This window comes from Erinaceus europaeus, chromosome 1 (genome assembly GCF_950295315.1).
Source record: "Erinaceus europaeus chromosome 1, mEriEur2.1, whole genome shotgun sequence".
Taxonomy (NCBI): Eukaryota; Metazoa; Chordata; class Mammalia; order Eulipotyphla; family Erinaceidae; genus Erinaceus; species Erinaceus europaeus.
In genome coordinates, this window is record NC_080162.1 from 74,950,986 (window position 1) to 74,970,243 (window position 19,258).

The following is a 19,258-nucleotide window of genomic DNA, read 5'->3' on the forward strand; positions in this document are numbered from 1 at the left end:
ATACATGCACAGAACAATAATCAGTTGTATTCTTTCAGATGAGAAATGCTTGCACTATGTTGCAGAATTATAAAACAACTGGTTAAGAGTCGATTAATAATCCAGATAGTATACCAGACCTGAACTATCAGGTCAGTTACATGAACAAGAACTCGGGTTGGGGAAGAGTGATCATTTTTAAAAGACTTTTCTGAGGGGACAGGTTGAGCACACACATTACCAGGTGCTTCCCACCTGCAGGGGAGAGACTTCACTAGTAGTGAGGCAGGTCTGCAGGTGTCTTTCTCCCTCTCTGTCTTCCTCCTCTCCCTGTCAAATTCTCTCTATAGTGTCAAACAAAAAAAACAAAAAAAGAAAGAAAGAAAGAAAAGGAGAAAGGAAATGGCCACTGGGAGCAGTGAATTCACAGTACATGCAGTAAGACCCATTGATAATTCTAAGTAAATAAGTAAATAGCTTTTTTGAAATAAAAAACACATCTAAGTGAAACATACGTAGTCACTCTTTAGACTGTTCTTGCAGCTACAATGTGGGGTTTGAGGTTTTCCAAATAAAAATAGCTTTTGGGGGGCCAAGCGGTGGCTACCTGGTTAAGCACACACATTATAGTGCATAAGGACCTGAGTTCAAGCCCCTGGTCCCCACCTGCAGAGGGAAAGCTTCATGAGTGGTGAAGCAGGGTGTCTCTCTGACTCTGTCTCTCTCTTTTAAATTTTCTTATTGTCTTTATTTATTTATTGGATAGAGACAGCCAGAAACCGAGAGGGAAGGGGTGATAGATAAAGGGAGAGAAATAGAAACAGCTGCAGTTCTGCTTCACCACTTGTGAAGCTTTCCCCCTGCACGTGAGGACCGGGGATTTGAACCTGGGTGTCTGCACACTGTAGCATGTGTGCTCAACCAGGTGCACCACCCGGCCCCTCTCTCTGTCCCTCTACTTCCCCATCCCTTCTCAATTTTTCTCTCTATCCAATAATAAATAAATAAATAGCTTTTCAAAAGTAACTATTATGATGGGGAAATAGGGTTTTACTTTAGAATCTGCATCTCTCCCAACTTATATTTTCCTCCATTTATCTCTCTTTTATATTGTATATCTTCTATTACTGGACACTTGGATATTTTCCCAGATAGTCTTTTACCAGTTATATTTTTTTCTTTTATGTTTTTTTTCTTTTTTATGTTTTTTTTTCTTTTACTTTATCTATTAGGGCCATAACATTTTATTGTTAACAATTTATATGGGCCTTTCATGGGACAAAAACATTAATCTGTTATATTACCTACAAATTTTTCTCTAGTTGTATTTGCCTTTAATTTTTGCCTTGATATTCTTTTAATATTCACATAGTTGTCTTTGTCCACTAGTTTCCTCTGTGATTTCTACTGTTGTTTTTTTTATTTCCCTCAGCTAAGAAAGTTCTCTTTTCCCTCCTGCTCCCCAAAATATTTCATAACTAACCAGTTCCACTTCTCTATGGATGGTCCGTGTTTGCTGACTCTTGGCTACAAGGCTCTGTGGTACCTGGGGACCTGATTTGAGTCCATCTGCAGAGAGAGGAGACTATGAGAACAGCTGACTTATCTCTTGTCCTCTCTCTTTCAGCCCTCTCTTGTCCTCTCTCTTTCAGCCCCTGCTTCTCCCCTGCAACTAGGGAAGTCCTTAGCCTCTCCATGCAGGCAGGAGCAAAGTATGGAGAAGTTTGATATGCTGGGAAGAGGCTTAAGGCAATGGTTTCCCCCTCTCAAGGAAGTAACTCACTTTGCCTAAACATTCTCCTTTCCTATTTATCCCTCACAGTTCATATTGAAATATATTCACATACAATTCACCCAGTTAAACCTAATTTTTAAAATATAGTCACTCAACTATCAGCACAGCTAGCTTAAGAACATCTTTATCATCCCCCAGAAGAAACTCCATACTGATTTCCTTCTCACCAGCCCCCTCCTCTGCCTGTCCCCACCTCTGTGCAACCACTTTCTGTCTCTATGTATTTACCGAATCCAGTAAATGGTTTCAGATAATTCCATCTTTTGTATCTGACTTCTTTCATTTAGTGTAATGTTTTCAAGGTTCATCCATTGTATTGGATATATCAATACTTCATTTATTTTTATGGTCAAATAATATTCCATTACATTGGTGTAGTATATTTAATTTAACCAATTCATCAGTTGATGAACATTTGGGTCACTTCCAGGTTTTTTTTGGTTTTTTTTTTTTACTAGTATGAATAATGCTGCTCTGAACATTCACATACAAACTTTTGTGTGCACATGTATTTTCAGTCTTTGTGAGTATATGCCTAGGAGTAGACTTGTAGATCACTTGGAATTCTGTTTGTTTATTTCTTTGTTTTTGAGAGAGGGAGAGGGTGTGGGGGAGAGACAACCAGAGCATCACTCTGGCACATTTTATGCTGGAAATCAAACTTGGAATTTCATGCCGAGAGTCCATTTTACTTTTTTTTTTTTTTTTTAATCCGAGAGAGAGATACAGAAAGACCAGAGCACTGCTCAGCTCTGGCTAATGGTGGGGCTGGGGATTGAACCTGGGACCTCAGAGCTTCAAGCATGAAAATCTTGCATAACCATTATGCTGTCTCCTCAGCCTTCCAGCATTTTACCTACTGCACCACTGCTGGTAATTCTGTGCTTAAAGTTTTTGTTCCATTATGAATCTATTTTCTAAAGTACTACACCATTTCAGAATTCACCAGCATCATATGAAGTTTTAATTTCTTCTCTTTCTTATAGTACTTGATATTATTATTTTTATTATCTTTACTTATTTATCAGAAAGAGGTAGCCAGAAATTGAGAAGGTAGGGGGAGGGAGAGAGGGAGAGAGAGACAGAGACACTTGCAACACTGTTTCACTGCTTGTGAAGCTTTCCCCCATAGGTTGGGACTGGGGACTTGAACCTGGGTCTGTGCACTTAGTAACATATGCACTCAAGCAGGTGTGCCACCACCCAACCCCTGCCCTTTTTCTTATAGCTACCCAAGTAAATGTGAAATAGTTTTAATTTACATTTCCCTGATGATGATGAGCACCTGTTCATGTGCTTGTCTGTCATTTGTAAATCTTCAGAGAAATGTCTACTCAGAGCCTTAGCTTGTTTTAAGTTGGGCAATTTATCTTTGTATTGTTGAGTTACAAGATTTTTCTCCTCTTCCTCCTCTTCTTCCTCCTCCTCCTCTTCCTCCTCCTCTTCTTCCTCCTCCTCCTCTTTCTCTTCCTCCTCCTCCTCCTGTTCTCCTTTTTGATAGCAACACAGAGAGAGAAACAGCCAGAGGGAGAGGGTAGAAGACACCACAGCATCAAAGCTCCCTTCAGTGTGATGGAGGTCAGGCTCAAACCTGGGCCCTGCACATGGTTAAGCAGTGCACTATCCAAGTGAGCTATTCTGTTGACCCTAAGATTTCTTTATATATTTTAATACTAATCCCTTATTAGATATATAATTTATAAACAGTGTCTTTCATTCTATGGGTTGTCTTTTCTTAGAACTTGAATTTTTATTTTTAGTCTTGCAATAAAGTTGAAAGGAAAGTCCAGAGATTTCCCAAGTGCTCCCTGCCTCCTCCGTTATCTACGTCACTTACGGGACATTTGTCACAACTGAGCCTACACTGGCACATCATTACAGCCAAGCCCATAGTTTACACAAGGGTTGTATACATTCTATAGATTTGAATGAATATAACAACATGTATCTATCAATATTATATTACACAGAGTATTTTTTTGTGATTAATAGCGATTCATAAGATAGTATATAGTTCCACACTGCAACCACCAATAAAGTTCTGTCCGCCCCCCCAACCTATAACCACCATCATTCTCCCACCCAAGGTCGTAGAGACCATTTGCTTCTGTTGTTTCATTTGCTTTTGCAAATTTATGCACACACAGTATTTTTACTACCCTAAACATCCTGTGTGCCCTGTCTTTTCACTTGGCAGGATATTTTGGGGCCTGAGGTTGCTCAAGAAATGTTCCATGTAAATTAATAATAGCATTTCCATATCCCTCAAATAACCTACCAATTCATACCACATAGGAATGCTGTACTTTGTTTTCATTGTTTGTTTGTTTGTTTGTTTTTGTCTCCAGGGTTATTGCTGGGGCTCAGTGCCTGCACTATGAATCCACTGCTCCTGGAGGCCATTTTTTCCCATTTTGTTGCCCTTGTTGTTGTCATTATTGTTATTGTTGCCATTGATGTTGTTGTTGTTGGATAGGACAGAAATAAATTGAGAGAGGAGAGGAAGACAGAGGGGGGAGAGAAAGATAGAAACCTGCAGACCTGCTTCACTGCTTGTGAAGCAACCTCCCTGCAGGTGGGGAGCTGGGGGCTGGAACCAGGATCCTTACACCATTCCTTGTGCTTAGCTCCACATGTGTTTAACCTGCTGCACTACTGCCTGACCCCCGGAATGTTCTACTTTGTTAGGGTGGAAGAAACCTGTAGTAGTTTGTCAAGTGCTTTTTTTTTCTCAAACTGAAGCAAAAAATATCTCAAGGAAACATGAAAAAAAAAAGCTTTTGAAAACTCTAAAGAAGACATTCTAGGAACGTGAGGCTAAAGAGGATGCCCACCTTCTCTTGAGAGGCTGCTGCCCCCTCCCCTCTTCAGTGTGCCCCCACATGGAGAAACATGTTTTGAGGGTTAAACCTGCAGCATCTTCATCTGGGAAATGTCCCAGTAGATCCTGTGGAAGTTACAGCTTATGGTCATTTTATGAGGGTTGTGGGCTCCATCCTACCTAACTGTGGGGTGAACTGATGGTGAAGAAAGTATATTTTGAAGAGTTGTCACGTAACTTATCTGGGCTTCAAAGGTCTCGTCTTTAAAATAGGAATAATTTTGGGACCACAAGCTGCAAAAGCATTGTCAGTGTCTTTGGTGTTGGAATTAAGAGGCAGACTCTCAGATCTGGGCCTTTAAAAACCATCTTGATGGGAGTCAGATGGTAGCTCAGCGGATAAAGCACACGTGGTGCAAAGCGCAAGGACCGACGTAAGGATCCCGGTTCAAGCCCCGGCTCCCCACCTGTAGGGGAGTCGCTTCACAGGCAGTGAAGCAGGTCTGCAGGTTTCTATCTTTCTCTCCCTCTCTCTGTCTTCCCCTCCTCTCTCCATTTCTCTCTATCCTATACAACAACGACAACAACGATAATAACTACAACAATAAAACAACTACGGCAACAAAAGGGAATAAATAAATATTAAAAAAATAATAATTAAAAAAAACATTTTGACCTCATCTTAATGCCGGCTCACTTTTTTCAATATTCCTACAAGGTGCCTACCACCCCCTTCCTCAGCCTGAACTCCTCTAGTGGCAAAACACTGAGAATGGTCTAAGATGACCATTCTATTCTTGTCTTCCCTACTTTTTTTAGAAAGTTTTCCCTCCTCTTGAGTTGAAAGATCATGTTAGCTACACCACCTGCAGTAATCATTCCTTTATTGTAATATATATATATATTTTGCCTCCAGGCTTATCATTGTGGCTTGGTACCTGCACTTAGAAATCTACTGCTCCTGGAGGATATTTTTTCCGTTTTTATTGGATAGGACAGAGAGAAATTGAGAGGGGAGGGGATGGTAGAGAGGGAAAGAGATAGATACCTGTAGACCTGCTTCATTGCTTATGAAGTGACCCCCCTGCAGGTGGGGAGTTGAGGACTCAAACTGGGATCCTTGCGCTTTGTACTATATGCACTTAACTAGGTACCCAGCCCCATTATCTGTTCTTTTGAATAACCCTGTGAGGTCAGTCTACTACTATTAGTCCTGCTTAACAGCTGTGGGGAAAGGTTCAGAGATCTCAAATGATTTTATCAGGGGCCTACAACCAGTTAAGAAGAAAGGGGGATTTGAACTCAGGCCAATCTGATTCCAAAGCTCATGCACATAACATCTGGGCTCTTTTGTAGCCTTATCCATGAACTCCCAAGAAAGAATCTTGGTTAGGTCTCCCAGGGCACACATTAAGCAGAGCTTCCTCTTGTCCACACTGGTCCTTAACCACCAACTACTGCCAGATGTTCACCTCACCAATGTCGCTGTACAAAAGACATCTCCAGACTACCACCCAAAGAAGGTGAGGAAACTGGGCTTCTGCCCCTCATGGGTGCAGCTCTCTGAGACCATGCTAGGGTAGGAAGGTGAAGTGGCAAGGAGGCCAGGAAAGACCTGTCTTGGACTCAGTTTCTCAGCAAAGATAGGCCAGCCCTTCCTATTTACAACATCCAGAGCAGGAAGGCACAAATGTAGGCCCATGTATCATGTCTAAATATTTAAAATATTTATAAGTCAAACTAATACACCCTTTAATAAAATATATTCCATACCTTTATATATATCCATCCATTCATCCATTAATCTACCTACCTACCCACCTATCCCTTCTATCACCATCTATCCCTTCTATCTGCTTGCCTATCTATCTCTATCTATCCATCAGCAAGGCCAGACTCAATGTAGATTTCTGAAGTGTCACAGTGATGGAAGCCAGAGTCATACCCACCACAGCCTTCTGCTTCCTCCCTTGCCTCCATCTCACACAGTGGAGGGTTTTGTGCATATAAGCTCCCTTCAAAAAAAAACACAGCCCACAATTTGTCAGTTTTGGGGTCCATTTTTGTCATGGACCATTGCTGTCTGTGTGTAGAAAAGGAGGCCCAAGAAAAGCTCCAGCACAGACCATTTAGGGAGGAGCCCTGGACTCCTGGTCATTTAAGATGTGGTTTTCTTTCTTCCTTTCTTTCTTTCTTCCTTCCTTTCTTTCTTTCTTTCTTTCTTTTTTTAATATAACATTGAGATATTCAATCAATTTTCCCCTCATATTAATTAAATAGTGATTTATATGACTGAAAATTGATAGGAGTGTACATAAACACCATTCCCACGACCAGAAGACTGTGTCCCATCCCCTCCCCTCCCCCGCTTGCTCCATGAAGCTGAACATTCACCCTCATTTAAACCACATCATTTAAGATATGGTTTTCAAAAGAGGCACTGGCTTTGAATGGGCACCTCCCCTTGGGCATGAAGAATCTTCACTCTACATGGAGTGAACACACTGAGAGTCCTGATTGCTCAGGGATAGGCCTCCCTTCTGGAAGCTGAGGGGCTATGGTGATAATGACTGTTGGAGCATAGACCTGGTCCCACTAATCATGGCTTCCTCTTCCAACCTGGTGCATGGGGCCACAGGGCTGCAAGTGGATGCTCCAGCGCTTCCGACAGTACCTGGCATCCAAGCATGGGCCAGAGGCAGTGGAAACACTCTTTAGTGACATGGACAACATCTTTGTCAGGAGCCTGCAGAGTGTGCAGAAGGTGATCATCAGTGACAAGCACTGCTTCGAGTTGTACGGCTATGACATCCTCATAGACCAGGACCTCAAACCGTACGTGGTCAATCGGGTCCCCAGAGAAATGTGGGGTGGGGGTAGAGTGTAAGCATTTCACATACTCCACATCCGGAAGTGCTGGCTTTGATCTGAGCTCTGCCCTTTTCTCAGGCATATCTCCTCTTTCTGTGCCTCAGACTGCCTGTATGTAAAATGGGGGTGGTGACTGTGCTTATAGGATTTCTTCAAATGAGGTTCTGTCTGTCAAGCATAGTGCCTCATACCTGGCACGAGTCCTTTCCTGAACATACACTGAGTAAGGACCCTCCCCTGGTACCAGACAAGAAGTTTCTGCTGTCATTCCTGATGCTTTGAGGATGCAAAGTGCCATGTAAAGGAATGCTGTTGCCTGTGAGTCTCTGCCAAGTATTTGCTGCACTTTCACTGTGCCCGTGGAGGGTGTGGCGCTGATAAAGCGAACAATTCTGAACTGGCTGGGACTTCAGCAATGGTGTCCATGGGAGACAGCAGAACGCAGAAGTCCTGTGGGGTTGTGCAGGCAGCTTGAGGTCACCCAGGACAATCAAAAAGCAAGCAGGGCCAGGACTCGTGTTCCTGGGTCAAGATACTCTGCCAGCACTGCAGCACTTGTGGTTACTGTCTGGGTGTTGAGGTACTTTCTGAGCCAGAAATGGACCTCTCCTGGCCCAGGTTCAAGAGCAGCAGAGTCCTGACACCAGCAAATAGGCCACTCTCCTTTATGCCCCACAGTGAGATATAACCATGGGCATTAGAGCATAAACTGGGAGGAGGCAGCGGCAAGTGGAAGGAGATGTGCTGAGGGCCCCGCACACCTGCTGGGTGGACCGTTCCCTTTTTGTCCCTGCTTTCCAAATCACTTGAGTTGGACCTTCAGAATTTGTTTTTAACTTAAATTTACTTGTAATCTCTAAAAATCAGGAGCTGTTCACACAGTAGTCTGGGTTTGTTTTCTGGAAAACTCCATGACCCTGCAGTTCTTGGCTTACATTCCACAGATGGAATGCTTTTCTGGTTCACCAGTCACAACCACCCCTTCCGCTCCCCTGCCCTGACTCAGCAAGTTGGTTGGCATCTCCAAGCAGACATCACTGGGAAAGGAACCTTTGTGTGTCCTCACAGCTCAAACAAAGAAGCAAAAACAGTAATAGAGCATAAGGGCATCAAATGGTTCTTACCTCATGCAGGTTACACCCTGCTTGCAGGGGGTGAGAGGTGGGGCGAATTTCAAGTCTGTGGCAATCGCTTTCAAGAATATCCAGTTATTGAGACCTTTCTTCAAGTGGAAATGTGGGGGGGGGGGCAGGTGGTAGCGCAGCGGGTTAAGCACACATGGCACAAAGTGCAAGGACTGGAATAAGGATCCTGGTTCGAGCCCCCGCACCCCACCTGCAGGGGGGGTTGCTTCACAAGCAGTGAAGCAGGTCTTCAGGTGTCTATCTTTATCTCCCCCTCTCTCTCAATTTCTCTCTGTCCTATCCAACAACAACAATAGCAATACCAACAATAACAGTAACAACAACAATAACAAAATAGGGAAAATGACCTCCAGGAGCAGTGGATTCGTAGTGCAGGCACTGAGCCCCAGTAATAACCCTGAAGGCAAAAAGAAAAAAGTAGAACACAATTCTGGTTGAACCATGAGTAGAGCCAGGCACCCAGTCTTGCCTCTCAGGGAGTGCCAGCATGGGACTCCAATGACCCAGAAGTAAGGTTCTCCCTGTCTTCCTTTCCCCAGGTGGCTCCTGGAGGTCAATGCATCCCCTTCACTGACAGCCAGCAGCCAGGAGGACTATGAGCTCAAGACCTGCCTCCTGGAAGACACCCTGCACATTGTGGATATGGAGGCCAGGTAAGGGGATAGGTGGCAGGCTCAGACCCCCACTACCACCATACAGAAACAATGGAGGTTCCCATCAAGGAAGAGAGAGCATCAGAACCCTGGGACTAGAGCAGCCCTTGGTGTGACTGTGTCATGTCCTCTATGCTATAGCTAGAGAAATTGAGCTGTCCACACAGGCTGGACTGGTCCTGTACTTGGTCTTTTCTGAGAGGAGCAGAGCCAAATGCTTTTTGGGAGTCTTCAGTCCAGCAGAATTTCCTCAACACTTCTTGACTACTACAAGGCCCTGGACTAATCATTTCCCCTTTCTGAACCTCAGTTTCTCCTTTTCCTTTCTCATCCTCCTCTCCTCTCCTCTCCTCTCCTCTCCTCTCCTCTCCTCTCCTCTCCTCTCCTCTCCTCCCCATCCCTCCCTCCTCCCCTCCCTTCCCCTCCCCTCCCCTCCTCTCCTCTCTCTTCCTCTCCTCTCCTCTCCTCTTTTCTTTTCTCTTCTCTTCTTTTCTCTTCTCTCTCTCTCTCTTTTCCACTTGGATTATCACTGGAGCTTGGTGACAGCACTGTGAATCCACTGCTCATGGTAGCCATTTTCCCCCTCCCTCCCCTCCTCCCTTCCTTTCTTCCTTCCTTTTTTCAAATCTTTTTTTTTCATATTTATTATTTAGTAAGAAATTCATTCTTTTTTCTCTTTATTGGGGAATTAATGTTTTACAGTCAACAGTAAATACAATAGTTTGTACATGCATATTTCTCATTTTTCCATACAATAGTACAACCCCCCACTAGGTCCTCTGCCATTCTGTTCTAGGACCTGAACTCTGCTCCCCATCCAACCAACCCAGTCTTTTACTTTGGTGCAATACACCAACTCCAGTCCAAGTTCTGATTAGTGTTCTCTCTTCTGATCTTGTTTTTCAACTTCTTCCTGTGAATGAGCTCATCCTATATTCATCCTTCTGTTTCTGACTTATTTCACTTAACATGATTTCTTTAAGCTCCGTCCAAGATGGGCTGAAAATGGCAAAATCACCATTTTTACTCTGAAAATGTTCTGGTTTATCTATCTCTTCATTTAGCTCCTTTGTTTCTTTATTGATTTTCTGCCTGAATGATCTGTCAAGTTGAAAGAGTGGGATGTTGAAGTCCCCTACAATTACTGTGTTGCTGTTAATATATTGCTATATCTCTTTCAGTAGATGTTTGATGTATTTAGATGGCCTCTCCTTGGGTGCATAGATGGTGATAATCATTAAGTCCTCTTGATTGATCTATCCTCTGAGCACTAAGTAATATCCATCCCTATCTTTTAAATTTTTTTTTATTTTAAAGTTTATCATGTCAGATATGAGAATAGCTGTTCCTGCCTGTTTTTTTGTGGTCCATTGGCTTGTATGGTAGTTTTCCATCCTTTCACTTTGAGTCTGTGTTTGTCTTGTTGAGTTAGGTGGGAATATATATATATATATGATAGAGACAGCCAGAAATCAAGAGGGAGAGATAGAAAGGGAGAGAGACAGACACCTGTAGGACTGCTTTACCACTTGTAAAGCTTTCCTCCTACAGGTGGGGCTTGGGAGCTTGAACCAGGGTCCTTATGTATTGTAACATGTGCACTCAACCAAGTGCGCCAACACCCAACCTTTCTTTTCTTTCTTTCCTTCCTCCCTTTTTTTTCTTTTCCTCTCTATTTTACTTGACAGGACAGAGAGAAATTGAGAGGGTAGAAGAAATAGAGAGGGAGAGAGAAAGACACCTGCAGCCCTACTTCACTGCTCCTGAAACATCCCCACTACAGGTTGGAAGCACAGGCTCGATCCTGGGTCCCTGAATTCAGTAACATGTGCACTCAACTACGAGCCACCACCTGGCCTGAACCTGAATTTCTTTTTCTTTTTCTTTTCTTTTTTCCTTTTTTAGTGTCACCAGAGTTATTGCTGCGGCTCAGTGCCAGCACTATAAAATATGGCTCCAGGTAGCCATAATTTTTTTCCTTCTAATTTTTTGTATTGAATAAGACAAAGAGAAATTGAGAAAGGATGGGGAGATAGAGAGAGGGAAAGAAAAATAGACACCTGCAGACCTGCTTCTCTGCTTGTAAAGTGGACCCCCTGCAGGAGGGGAATGGGGATTTGCAGTTGGTAACGTGTGTGCTTAACCTAATGCTCTACCACCCAGCCCAAAGCCTCAGTTTCTTTATCAGTATAAGAGACATCACATCTACCTCCCAGCATTGTTAGATTAATTTACAAAGGTGACTTATTTGTAAAAAGGCTAGTTCACAGGAAGTTCCTATTCTCAACATAAGAACATGTATTGCTTTACCAATGTGCATATAGTAGGGAAATCCAGGATTTGACTCCAGGTATGTCTTGAGTGCTCTCAATAGATGATAGGCTCAATCAGTGTTGGTTGGTTTATTTCTTCTGTCTCTCTTTTTCTCCCCTGTTCCTTTTATACTAGGCTTTTCTCAGTTATTCCAGCAAAAATTTGAAGGCTACCTACATCTTCACTGCTCATTGGTGGAAACTGGATCACATGTCCATCCTCTAACCAAGCACATTTGGGATGAGGGTGGGGGTTAACTCCACTTGAATCATGTGGGTGGAACTGAGTGGAGTGGATCTCAGAAGAAAAGCTGAGGTTCCCTTAGGCTGAAAGAAAGTGAAATGGGGGAGTCGGGCTGTAGCGCAGCGGGTTAAGCGCAGGTGGCGCAAAGCACAAGGACCGGCATAAGGATCCTAGTTCGAACCCCGGCTCCCCACCTGCAGGGGAGTCGCTTCACAGGCGGTGAAGCAGGTCTGCAGGTGTCTTATCTTTCTCTCCTCCTCTCTGTCTTCCCCTCCTCTCTCCATTTCTCTCTGTCCTATCCAACAACAACAACAACAACAATAACTACAATTAAAAAAAAAAGAAAAAAAAAAGAAAGTGAAATGGACATGGATTCAGATGATCACTATATTCACCATCTCTTATCTTTCACAAACATCTGAGCCTCTACCATGTGCCTGTCCCTATACTAAACACTGTGGCACAGCAAACAGCATGGCAGCCGAGTCTCTGTCATCATGGACTTTATGATCTGTGCAGGACAACAGGCTTTAAGCCAGAAAGTACAGATCGGTACATGTTAATGAGTTCAGGTATGGAAGCCTGGAGTTTTATAGAAAGGACAACTCCTGTGAGACCGGTGTGAGCATATGGGAAAAAATATAAGTGAAAGGATTATGGCATTCTGACAACATGGACACCCCTCAGGTGCAGAAAGGATCAGGGGCAGGGTGAGAATTAGGGTCCCTCCAGGTGCACCTTCATTAAGTCTCTGTGTCTCTTTCCTGTTGAGGCTCACTGGAAGAGAGAAGAGAGTTGGAGGCTTTGACCTCATGTGGAATGATGGCCCTGTGAGCAGAGAGGAGGGAAGTCCTGACCTGTCAGGAGTGGGAAACTTTGTGACCAACACACACCTTGGTAAGTGGGGCCAGGTGGGAGTGGGCAACAGGGGTGTGTCATGAGAAATGCCAGGTTTTCTAGGAGGCAGCTTGGCACAATGCTTGCACTGTTTTCATGTGACCTGCAACTTACTAGTTGTGCGACCTTGGGTGAAGAACAGCCTCTGTGTCCCTCATCTGTGAAATGGAAAATAAGTCATTTTTCTTGCAATATATGCCTAGCATACTGCCTGGCACATAGTGAGAGATACTGTCAATCTGTGTGTTTGTAGGGTGTGGGGGGGATTTCAAATGGCTTAGGTGGAAAACAAAACCAGAAAATGCATATGTTGTCAAGAGAAGTCAAGGACTTTTGGAGTTGACTTTAAACTTGTTATGTTTGGTTTTGTTTTTTAGCCAGAGCACTGCTCAGCTCTGGCTTATGAGGGTTGAACCTGGGACCTTAGAGCTTCAGGCATGAATGCCATTATGCTATTTCCCCAGTTCCACACTTGGTTTCTAAACAGTGATAAATCCCTGATTATAAGAATTTTGCATACTTATTATAGAATATTTGAAAACTAAAGAGGGAAATAGAAAATTATGTAGACGTAACCATCCCCAACAATCTGGTGTATTTCCTTCCAAATTAAAAAAATATATATCTACTCATGTTTTTTCTATTATGAAACTGGCATTGGCCTGGAGTTTGAAAATCTCTTTTCCACATGTAACATACATTTTCCATGTAAATAAGAGCTTCCCCTTTGGGAACTGTTTTTTTTTTTTTTTTTTTTTTTGGTCATCATGGGGCTTCAGTGTTCCAGGAGGAATTTTTAGATAGAAAGACAGAGACAGAGATAGACAGAGAGAAAGACATTATAGCACCAAACCTCCCTTCAGTATGATGGAGGCACCCATGACAAAGCAAGCACAGCATCCAAGTGAACTATTTTTCTGATCCTTTGGAAACATTTTGGTCAGGCCCATACTCAATATTTTATACACATCATCTCATTTCATCTTTAGCCAGCCTTTATTAGCATTTTACACACAAGGAAATGATCTCCAGATGTGACATCACTTGTTAAAGGTCTCAGTTATAAGTAGTGAGCCAGGGATTTAATGTCAATATATCTAATTCCAAAACCTGAATGCTTGACTGCTAGACTCTCTTGCCCCTTAGCATGGCTGAAAATAAAATCACCATACTGCTGCAAAATATTCCAGCTTGCACAGATGCTAATTTACTACCCAGTTTCTTAAAATTGGATATTTGGCACAACTCCAGTTTTTCTCTTTTCTTGTTTTTTTTTTTAAATTTTTAAAAATATTTATTTTATTTATTTATTCCCTTTTGTTGCCCTTGTTGTTTTATTGTTGTAATTATTGTTGTTGTTGTTGTTGGATAGGACAGAGAGAAATGGAGAGAGGAGGGGAAGACAGAGAGGAGGAGAGAAAGATAGACACCTGCAGACCTGCTTCACCGCCTGTGAAGCAACTCTCCTGCAGGTGGGGAGCCAGGGTTCGAACTAGGATCCTTATGCCGGTCCTTGTGCTTTGCGCCACCTGCGCTTAACCCGCTGAGCTACAGCCCGACTCCCAGTTTTTCTCTTTTCTAAGTAATGCCACAGTGACCATCATCTCTCATAAAACTTGACTGAAATTTTGGCTATTTATATTGAACAGATTCCTAGAAGTAGAATTACTAAGGTCAAAGGGGTGGACAGTACAGCCAAATTCCTTTCTAGAAAGATTATACAAATTTATCAGTTCTGAATATTTTTAAAAAGTCTTTGCTATCTTGATAGGTAAAATTTCTGACTCATTTTATGCACACCCACTAATTATTATTGAAGTTTTAATTTTAAATTTTGTATTTACTGTATGTCATCCATATTACTGATCTATTTCTCAATTTTTCCCACACTTTTTTAAATTCACAAAGGTTTGGGGTATTAATATGTTAAGGATATAACACTCCTGTCAAACATATTATAACAATTTCCTGAGTTTGTCAGTTTTTAATTTTTTGTGGCAATTTTTCTGATGAAGAGAAATTTTCAGTCTTTTTCTGGGGTTTTGTTTGATTAAGGATTGGATTTGACTGAAAACAACTAAAAAAAAAAAACAGCTAAGGGATATACAGAGAGGGTCTGTTTTTCTTGAGCCACAGGAAGTCTTGAGGTAAGTCATACAGTGTTGACATACTGTCTGTATGATGCTTCTAAGGACCCAGCATTTCCCTCATTGCATTTTGCCTTGGTGCTCATACTTGTTGCATCGTGGCTGCAAGATGGCTTCTCCAGATCCAGATCCTCTGACCTTGTCCCAAACAGAAAGAAGCAGGGCCAAGATTTGACTCTTTATTCTAAAAGGGAAGTTCTCCCGTGGAACCCTGCTGATGTCAGTAAGGCCGAAACTTTGGTTATGTGCCTACCCTAACAGGGAGGAAGCCTGAGATACTGAATAGGTAGGTTGGTTGCCTTGATGAAGTTTGAGAAAGAGAGGAATGAGAGCAAGAACCAGACATCACTCTGGGAAATGTGTTGCTGGGGATTGAACTCATGGTTGAGAATGCAGTGCTTTATCCACTATGCCACGTCCCAGACCACAGATCCTTAGTATTTGCCATATTGTCTACAGCCATATCACCCTGAACATGCCTGATCTCGTCTGATCTCAGAAGTATTTGCCATATTATATTGTTTGAAGACGACTATATAGTGGGTTTTTGTTGTTGCCACCAGGATTATTGCTGAGGCTTGGTGTCTACATGACTCACCCTTCCCAGTGATCTTTTTGTCAGTAGTAGATGTACTAGTTAAGTTGGGGCCACAGGGATTCTGTCGCTCAGCCAGCAATAGTGAGCATCATCAATGGGCCTGGTACAAAGTTACATGGCTATGAAGGTGCAAACATCTGCTCTGACAGCAATGGAGCAGGCAACACATGCAGGGAGAGGAAGTGTCTCAGAAGTTGCTAGCAAGAGTCATATCTTCTTTTTTTTTTTTAACCCATTAAATATTTTGTCACCAGGATTATTACTGGGGCTCAGTACCTGCACAACAAATCCACCACTCCTGATGGTCAATTTTTCTTTTTGTATATTTTCCATTTGACAAGACAGAAACTGAGAAGGGAGGGAAGATATAAATGCTTTGCAGCACTGTTTTATCACTCATGAAGCTTCTTCCCCCACCCCTCCATAGGAGGGGTCCAAGGACTTGAACCCAGGTCCTTGTGCATGGTAACAGGTGCATTCAATCAAGTGTGCCACTGCCTGGCCCCAAGAGTCATATCTTCATTGTGCATGGCACATGAGGTTGGGTGGGTAAGGTAAGAAAACTAATGTTCAACCTATGAAACACCAGACACTCTGCCAGCTTTAGATGCAGTTTTACTGAGTAGAACCAAGAGGAAAGGTAGTGTCAGATAGTGGTTAAGAACACATCTTCGGCCTTGGGAATTAGGATACAAAACTTCCAATGGAGGGAATGAAGATACAAAACTCTGGTGGTGGCAACGGTGCTGAATTATATCTGTTATCTTATAATTTGGTAAGTCAATATTGTCACAAATTTTTTAAAAAATATTTATTCCTTTTTGTTGCCCTTGTTGCTTTATTGTTGTAGTTATTATTGTTGTTATTGATGTCGTTGTTGTTGGCTAGGACAGAGAGAAATGGAGAGAGGAGGGGAAGACAGAGAGGGGGAGAGAAAGATAGACACCTGCAGACAGTGAAGCGACTCCCCTGCAGGTGGGGAGCCAGGGACTCGAACCGGGATCCTTACACTGGTCCTTGTGCTCTGCGCCACGTGCGCTTAACCCGCTGCGCTACCGCCCGACTCCCAAGTCACTAATTTTTTTTTTTAAAGAGCGAGTCCTTGGGAATTAAACAGCCTGGGTCTAAATCCCAGTTCCACTACTTATTGTATGACTGGAGCAAATTACGTGTCTGAACCTGTTTTCTCTTTATCATTCCTGTGAGAATTCAAGTCCCCCCCCCCCCATCTGGTACCAGAAGTAGTTCTATCAGGCTACTTAGAGGTAAACCCCTAATGTTGATTCTTACTCACACCTGGAAGCAGGCATTCTGACTTGCAGATGAGAAAATGGTGCTCAGAGGTAAACAGTGTGCCCAGAGGCAGTTCAGGAGTCAGCCCAGGCTGTGTGGTTCCTGCTGTCCCTGCTTTCTACCAGGAGCACAGCCCTCCCACTCCTCCAAGCCACCCCCCACCCCATCAAGCACAGGTTATGCCAGCCAACACTGCTTCTCTTCCAGGCTGTGTCAATGATCGAAAAAAGCAGCTGAGGCAACTATTCCGCAATGTTCCAGTCCAGAAGAAAGTGTCCAGCTAAGCTCCAGCTCCTGGAAGAAAAGCAATCCTGGAAGTCCTGCTAGTCAGACCCTCCCCATACCCGGTTTCGCACGGCAGTACCTGAAAGCTTCTCTTCATCCTACCCACTTGCCTGGTAGTCCTGCTGGCTAGCAGTGAGTTTACTACACATTCTAGGACCCCTGGGTGCTCCCAGTCCACCCCTGAGCATCAGCATACCAGAAGAAGTTCAATCTCCAGGGCTGGATGGGGTTTAACCTGGATGGCCCAAAGAGGACAAATGCAGCAAGTTCTGCCACCAGAGATCATGTCTAATAAATGAGCATAGACTTTACTTGGACAATCACTGGGCCTGGCTTAGGGATGGTCTCAGTTACAGCCAAGCCCTCCTTTGACCCTTTGATGTTCCTAAGGTGAGTGGTGATTCCCTAAGGTGAGAGGCTTCTGGGGCTGGGGGACTTCAGTGAGCAATGATTAGTGTTTGCTGGGAGTCTATGAGAAAGCTGAACATTAAATACATCTTCCCCTCCTTGCAATACTCTGGATTTGCATGTCAGGGGAACTCAAGCTCTCTGACTATCTGAAAGTTTGTGAGCCAGGGCACCCCTATTTCTTAGACAAGGGTAATGACCAAGAAGGCAGAGCTGCTTAGTGAGGGTGTCTATAATGATGCAGAGTGACATAGATGCTTCTCTGGGTCCTTCCTGCTTGAGGTTGGGAGATTTAAGCCAAAGCCTTGAGCAAGTGGCAAGAAGGCTCAGGGAGTTAGGTACCAGTAAAAAAATGTCTGCATTTCCCACATTCTTTTGCTTCCTCTTGGTTTAATGGGGGTTGTAGTAAGAGTGGGATAATGAGCTGACTGCTTTATAGACAGCCAGCTATGGGACTCCAGGCACCTCCCTCCACTACTCTCTTTGCTTAAGAAGTTTTTTGGTTTTTTTTTTTTTAGGGGGATGGGAGTGTGTGCGAATAACAGAATCTGCTTATGGAAGGGAAGGGTTTTGGAAAGGGACACAAGACAAATCCAAGAAGTAAACCAGTCACTTTTGGAAAGATGAGAAGTCTAGCTACTTTGGACATGACATCCTGCCTGGAGAACGTGGATAGAGCAGATCCATGGGTTCCCCATTTCCAGGAGAACCTGCTATGTTCCTTTTTAGCCTAGCATCCACTCTGCCACACAGGCTAGGGCATGTTCAGATAGAGAAACTTCCAGTCATACCAGAGAGCATCTATTAAAGTGAATCTCTGAACTCCTCCTTTTACATTTTTAATAAGTGACAACAGCAAAGTTACCTCTCCTTTCTACCTTTGTACTTCAACTCTGTATTTCCTATCCCAAAAGTGACAATTATCACCCTGTCAGACACCAATATTACCCCTATTTTATCATCTGATATATTGCAGAGCTTGTTCCAAGTCACTGTTCAAATAGCTTCCTTATTTTAACCTAGAGCCTGGAGCCATTCTCCACGTACTTTGCTGTGGATGAACATTTTGTTCAATTTCTACCTCCTTTCCCCCTTAGGACCGCCATGGGGAAAAACTAGACGAGCCTAGTTCAAGCTCCCAGTTCAAATCCCTGTGGCTGGGAAAACCATGGTGAGGGGCTGCTTCACAGGTGGTGGGGTGGTGCTACAGTCTCTTCCTCTTTTCTCTCTCCCTCTCGTTACAAAAAAAAAAAAAAGAAAAAGAAAGTCCATTGGGGTGGTAGAATTGTGCAAGTGCAAAAACAAAGTGAAAACCTCTAGTGGCAAAAAAAGTTTACCTAGTCAACAATATTCAAAGATAGAAAATCCAAATTTAGGGAGTCGGGCGGTAGCACATTGGGTTAAGCACATGTGGCACAAAGTGCAAGGACAGGCATGAGAATCCTGGTTCAAGTTCCCAGCTCCCCACCTGCAGGGGCCCTGGTCGCTTCACAAGAGGTGAAGCATGTCTGTGCTGGGCTAGTGACACGAGAGAGATGACCAAGGAACTGAGCTCGTGGCGGCAAAGCTGTTCAAATCTTTATTCATCCAAGCACCCCAGAGCCGGGCAGTAGCACAGCAAGTTAAGCGCACATAGCGCAAAGTGCAGGGGCCAGCGTGAGGATCCCAGTCTGAGCCTGCTCTTCGAGCCGGACAACAGAAGTGGCTTGACAATACCATACATGGTTAGGAAAGGGGTGGAGAAAGTTGAAAGGGGGCTGGGAAAGGTAGGAACTTCCTTAGCTACTGTTGCCAGGGGTTTAACTGGTAG

General features: G+C 43.4%; 1 protein-coding gene across 1 annotated transcript; it reads left to right on the plus strand.

Moving 5' to 3' along the window:
- The first annotated feature begins 5,959 nt into the window (after nucleotides 1-5,959).
- Nucleotides 5,960-17,351, plus strand: TTLL9 (tubulin tyrosine ligase like 9). Its single transcript, XM_060204831.1, has 5 exons — nucleotides 5,960-6,118; nucleotides 7,234-7,430; nucleotides 9,151-9,264; nucleotides 12,593-12,717; nucleotides 16,963-17,351. Exons 1-5 carry the CDS (start codon nucleotides 5,960-5,962, stop codon nucleotides 17,037-17,039), a joined length of 672 nt encoding a protein of 223 aa, XP_060060814.1. The 3' UTR covers nucleotides 17,040-17,351.
- The last annotated feature ends 1,907 nt before the right edge of the window (nucleotides 17,352-19,258 follow it).

What these genes read in the sequence shown, in the direction of transcription:
- TTLL9 (XM_060204831.1), top strand. Translation starts at nt 5,960, where the DNA reads ATGAACTCCCAAGAAAGAATCTTGGTTAGGTCTCCCAGGGCACACATT. An exon ending in ATAGACCAGGACCTCAAACC is followed by an intron (nt 7,431 to 9,150) that starts GTACGTGGTCAA and finishes TCCTTTCCCCAG; the next exon opens with GTGGCTCCTGGAGGTCAATG. An exon ending in TGTGACCAACACACACCTTG is followed by an intron (nt 12,718 to 16,962) that starts GTAAGTGGGGCC and finishes CTTCTCTTCCAG; the next exon opens with GCTGTGTCAATGATCGAAAA.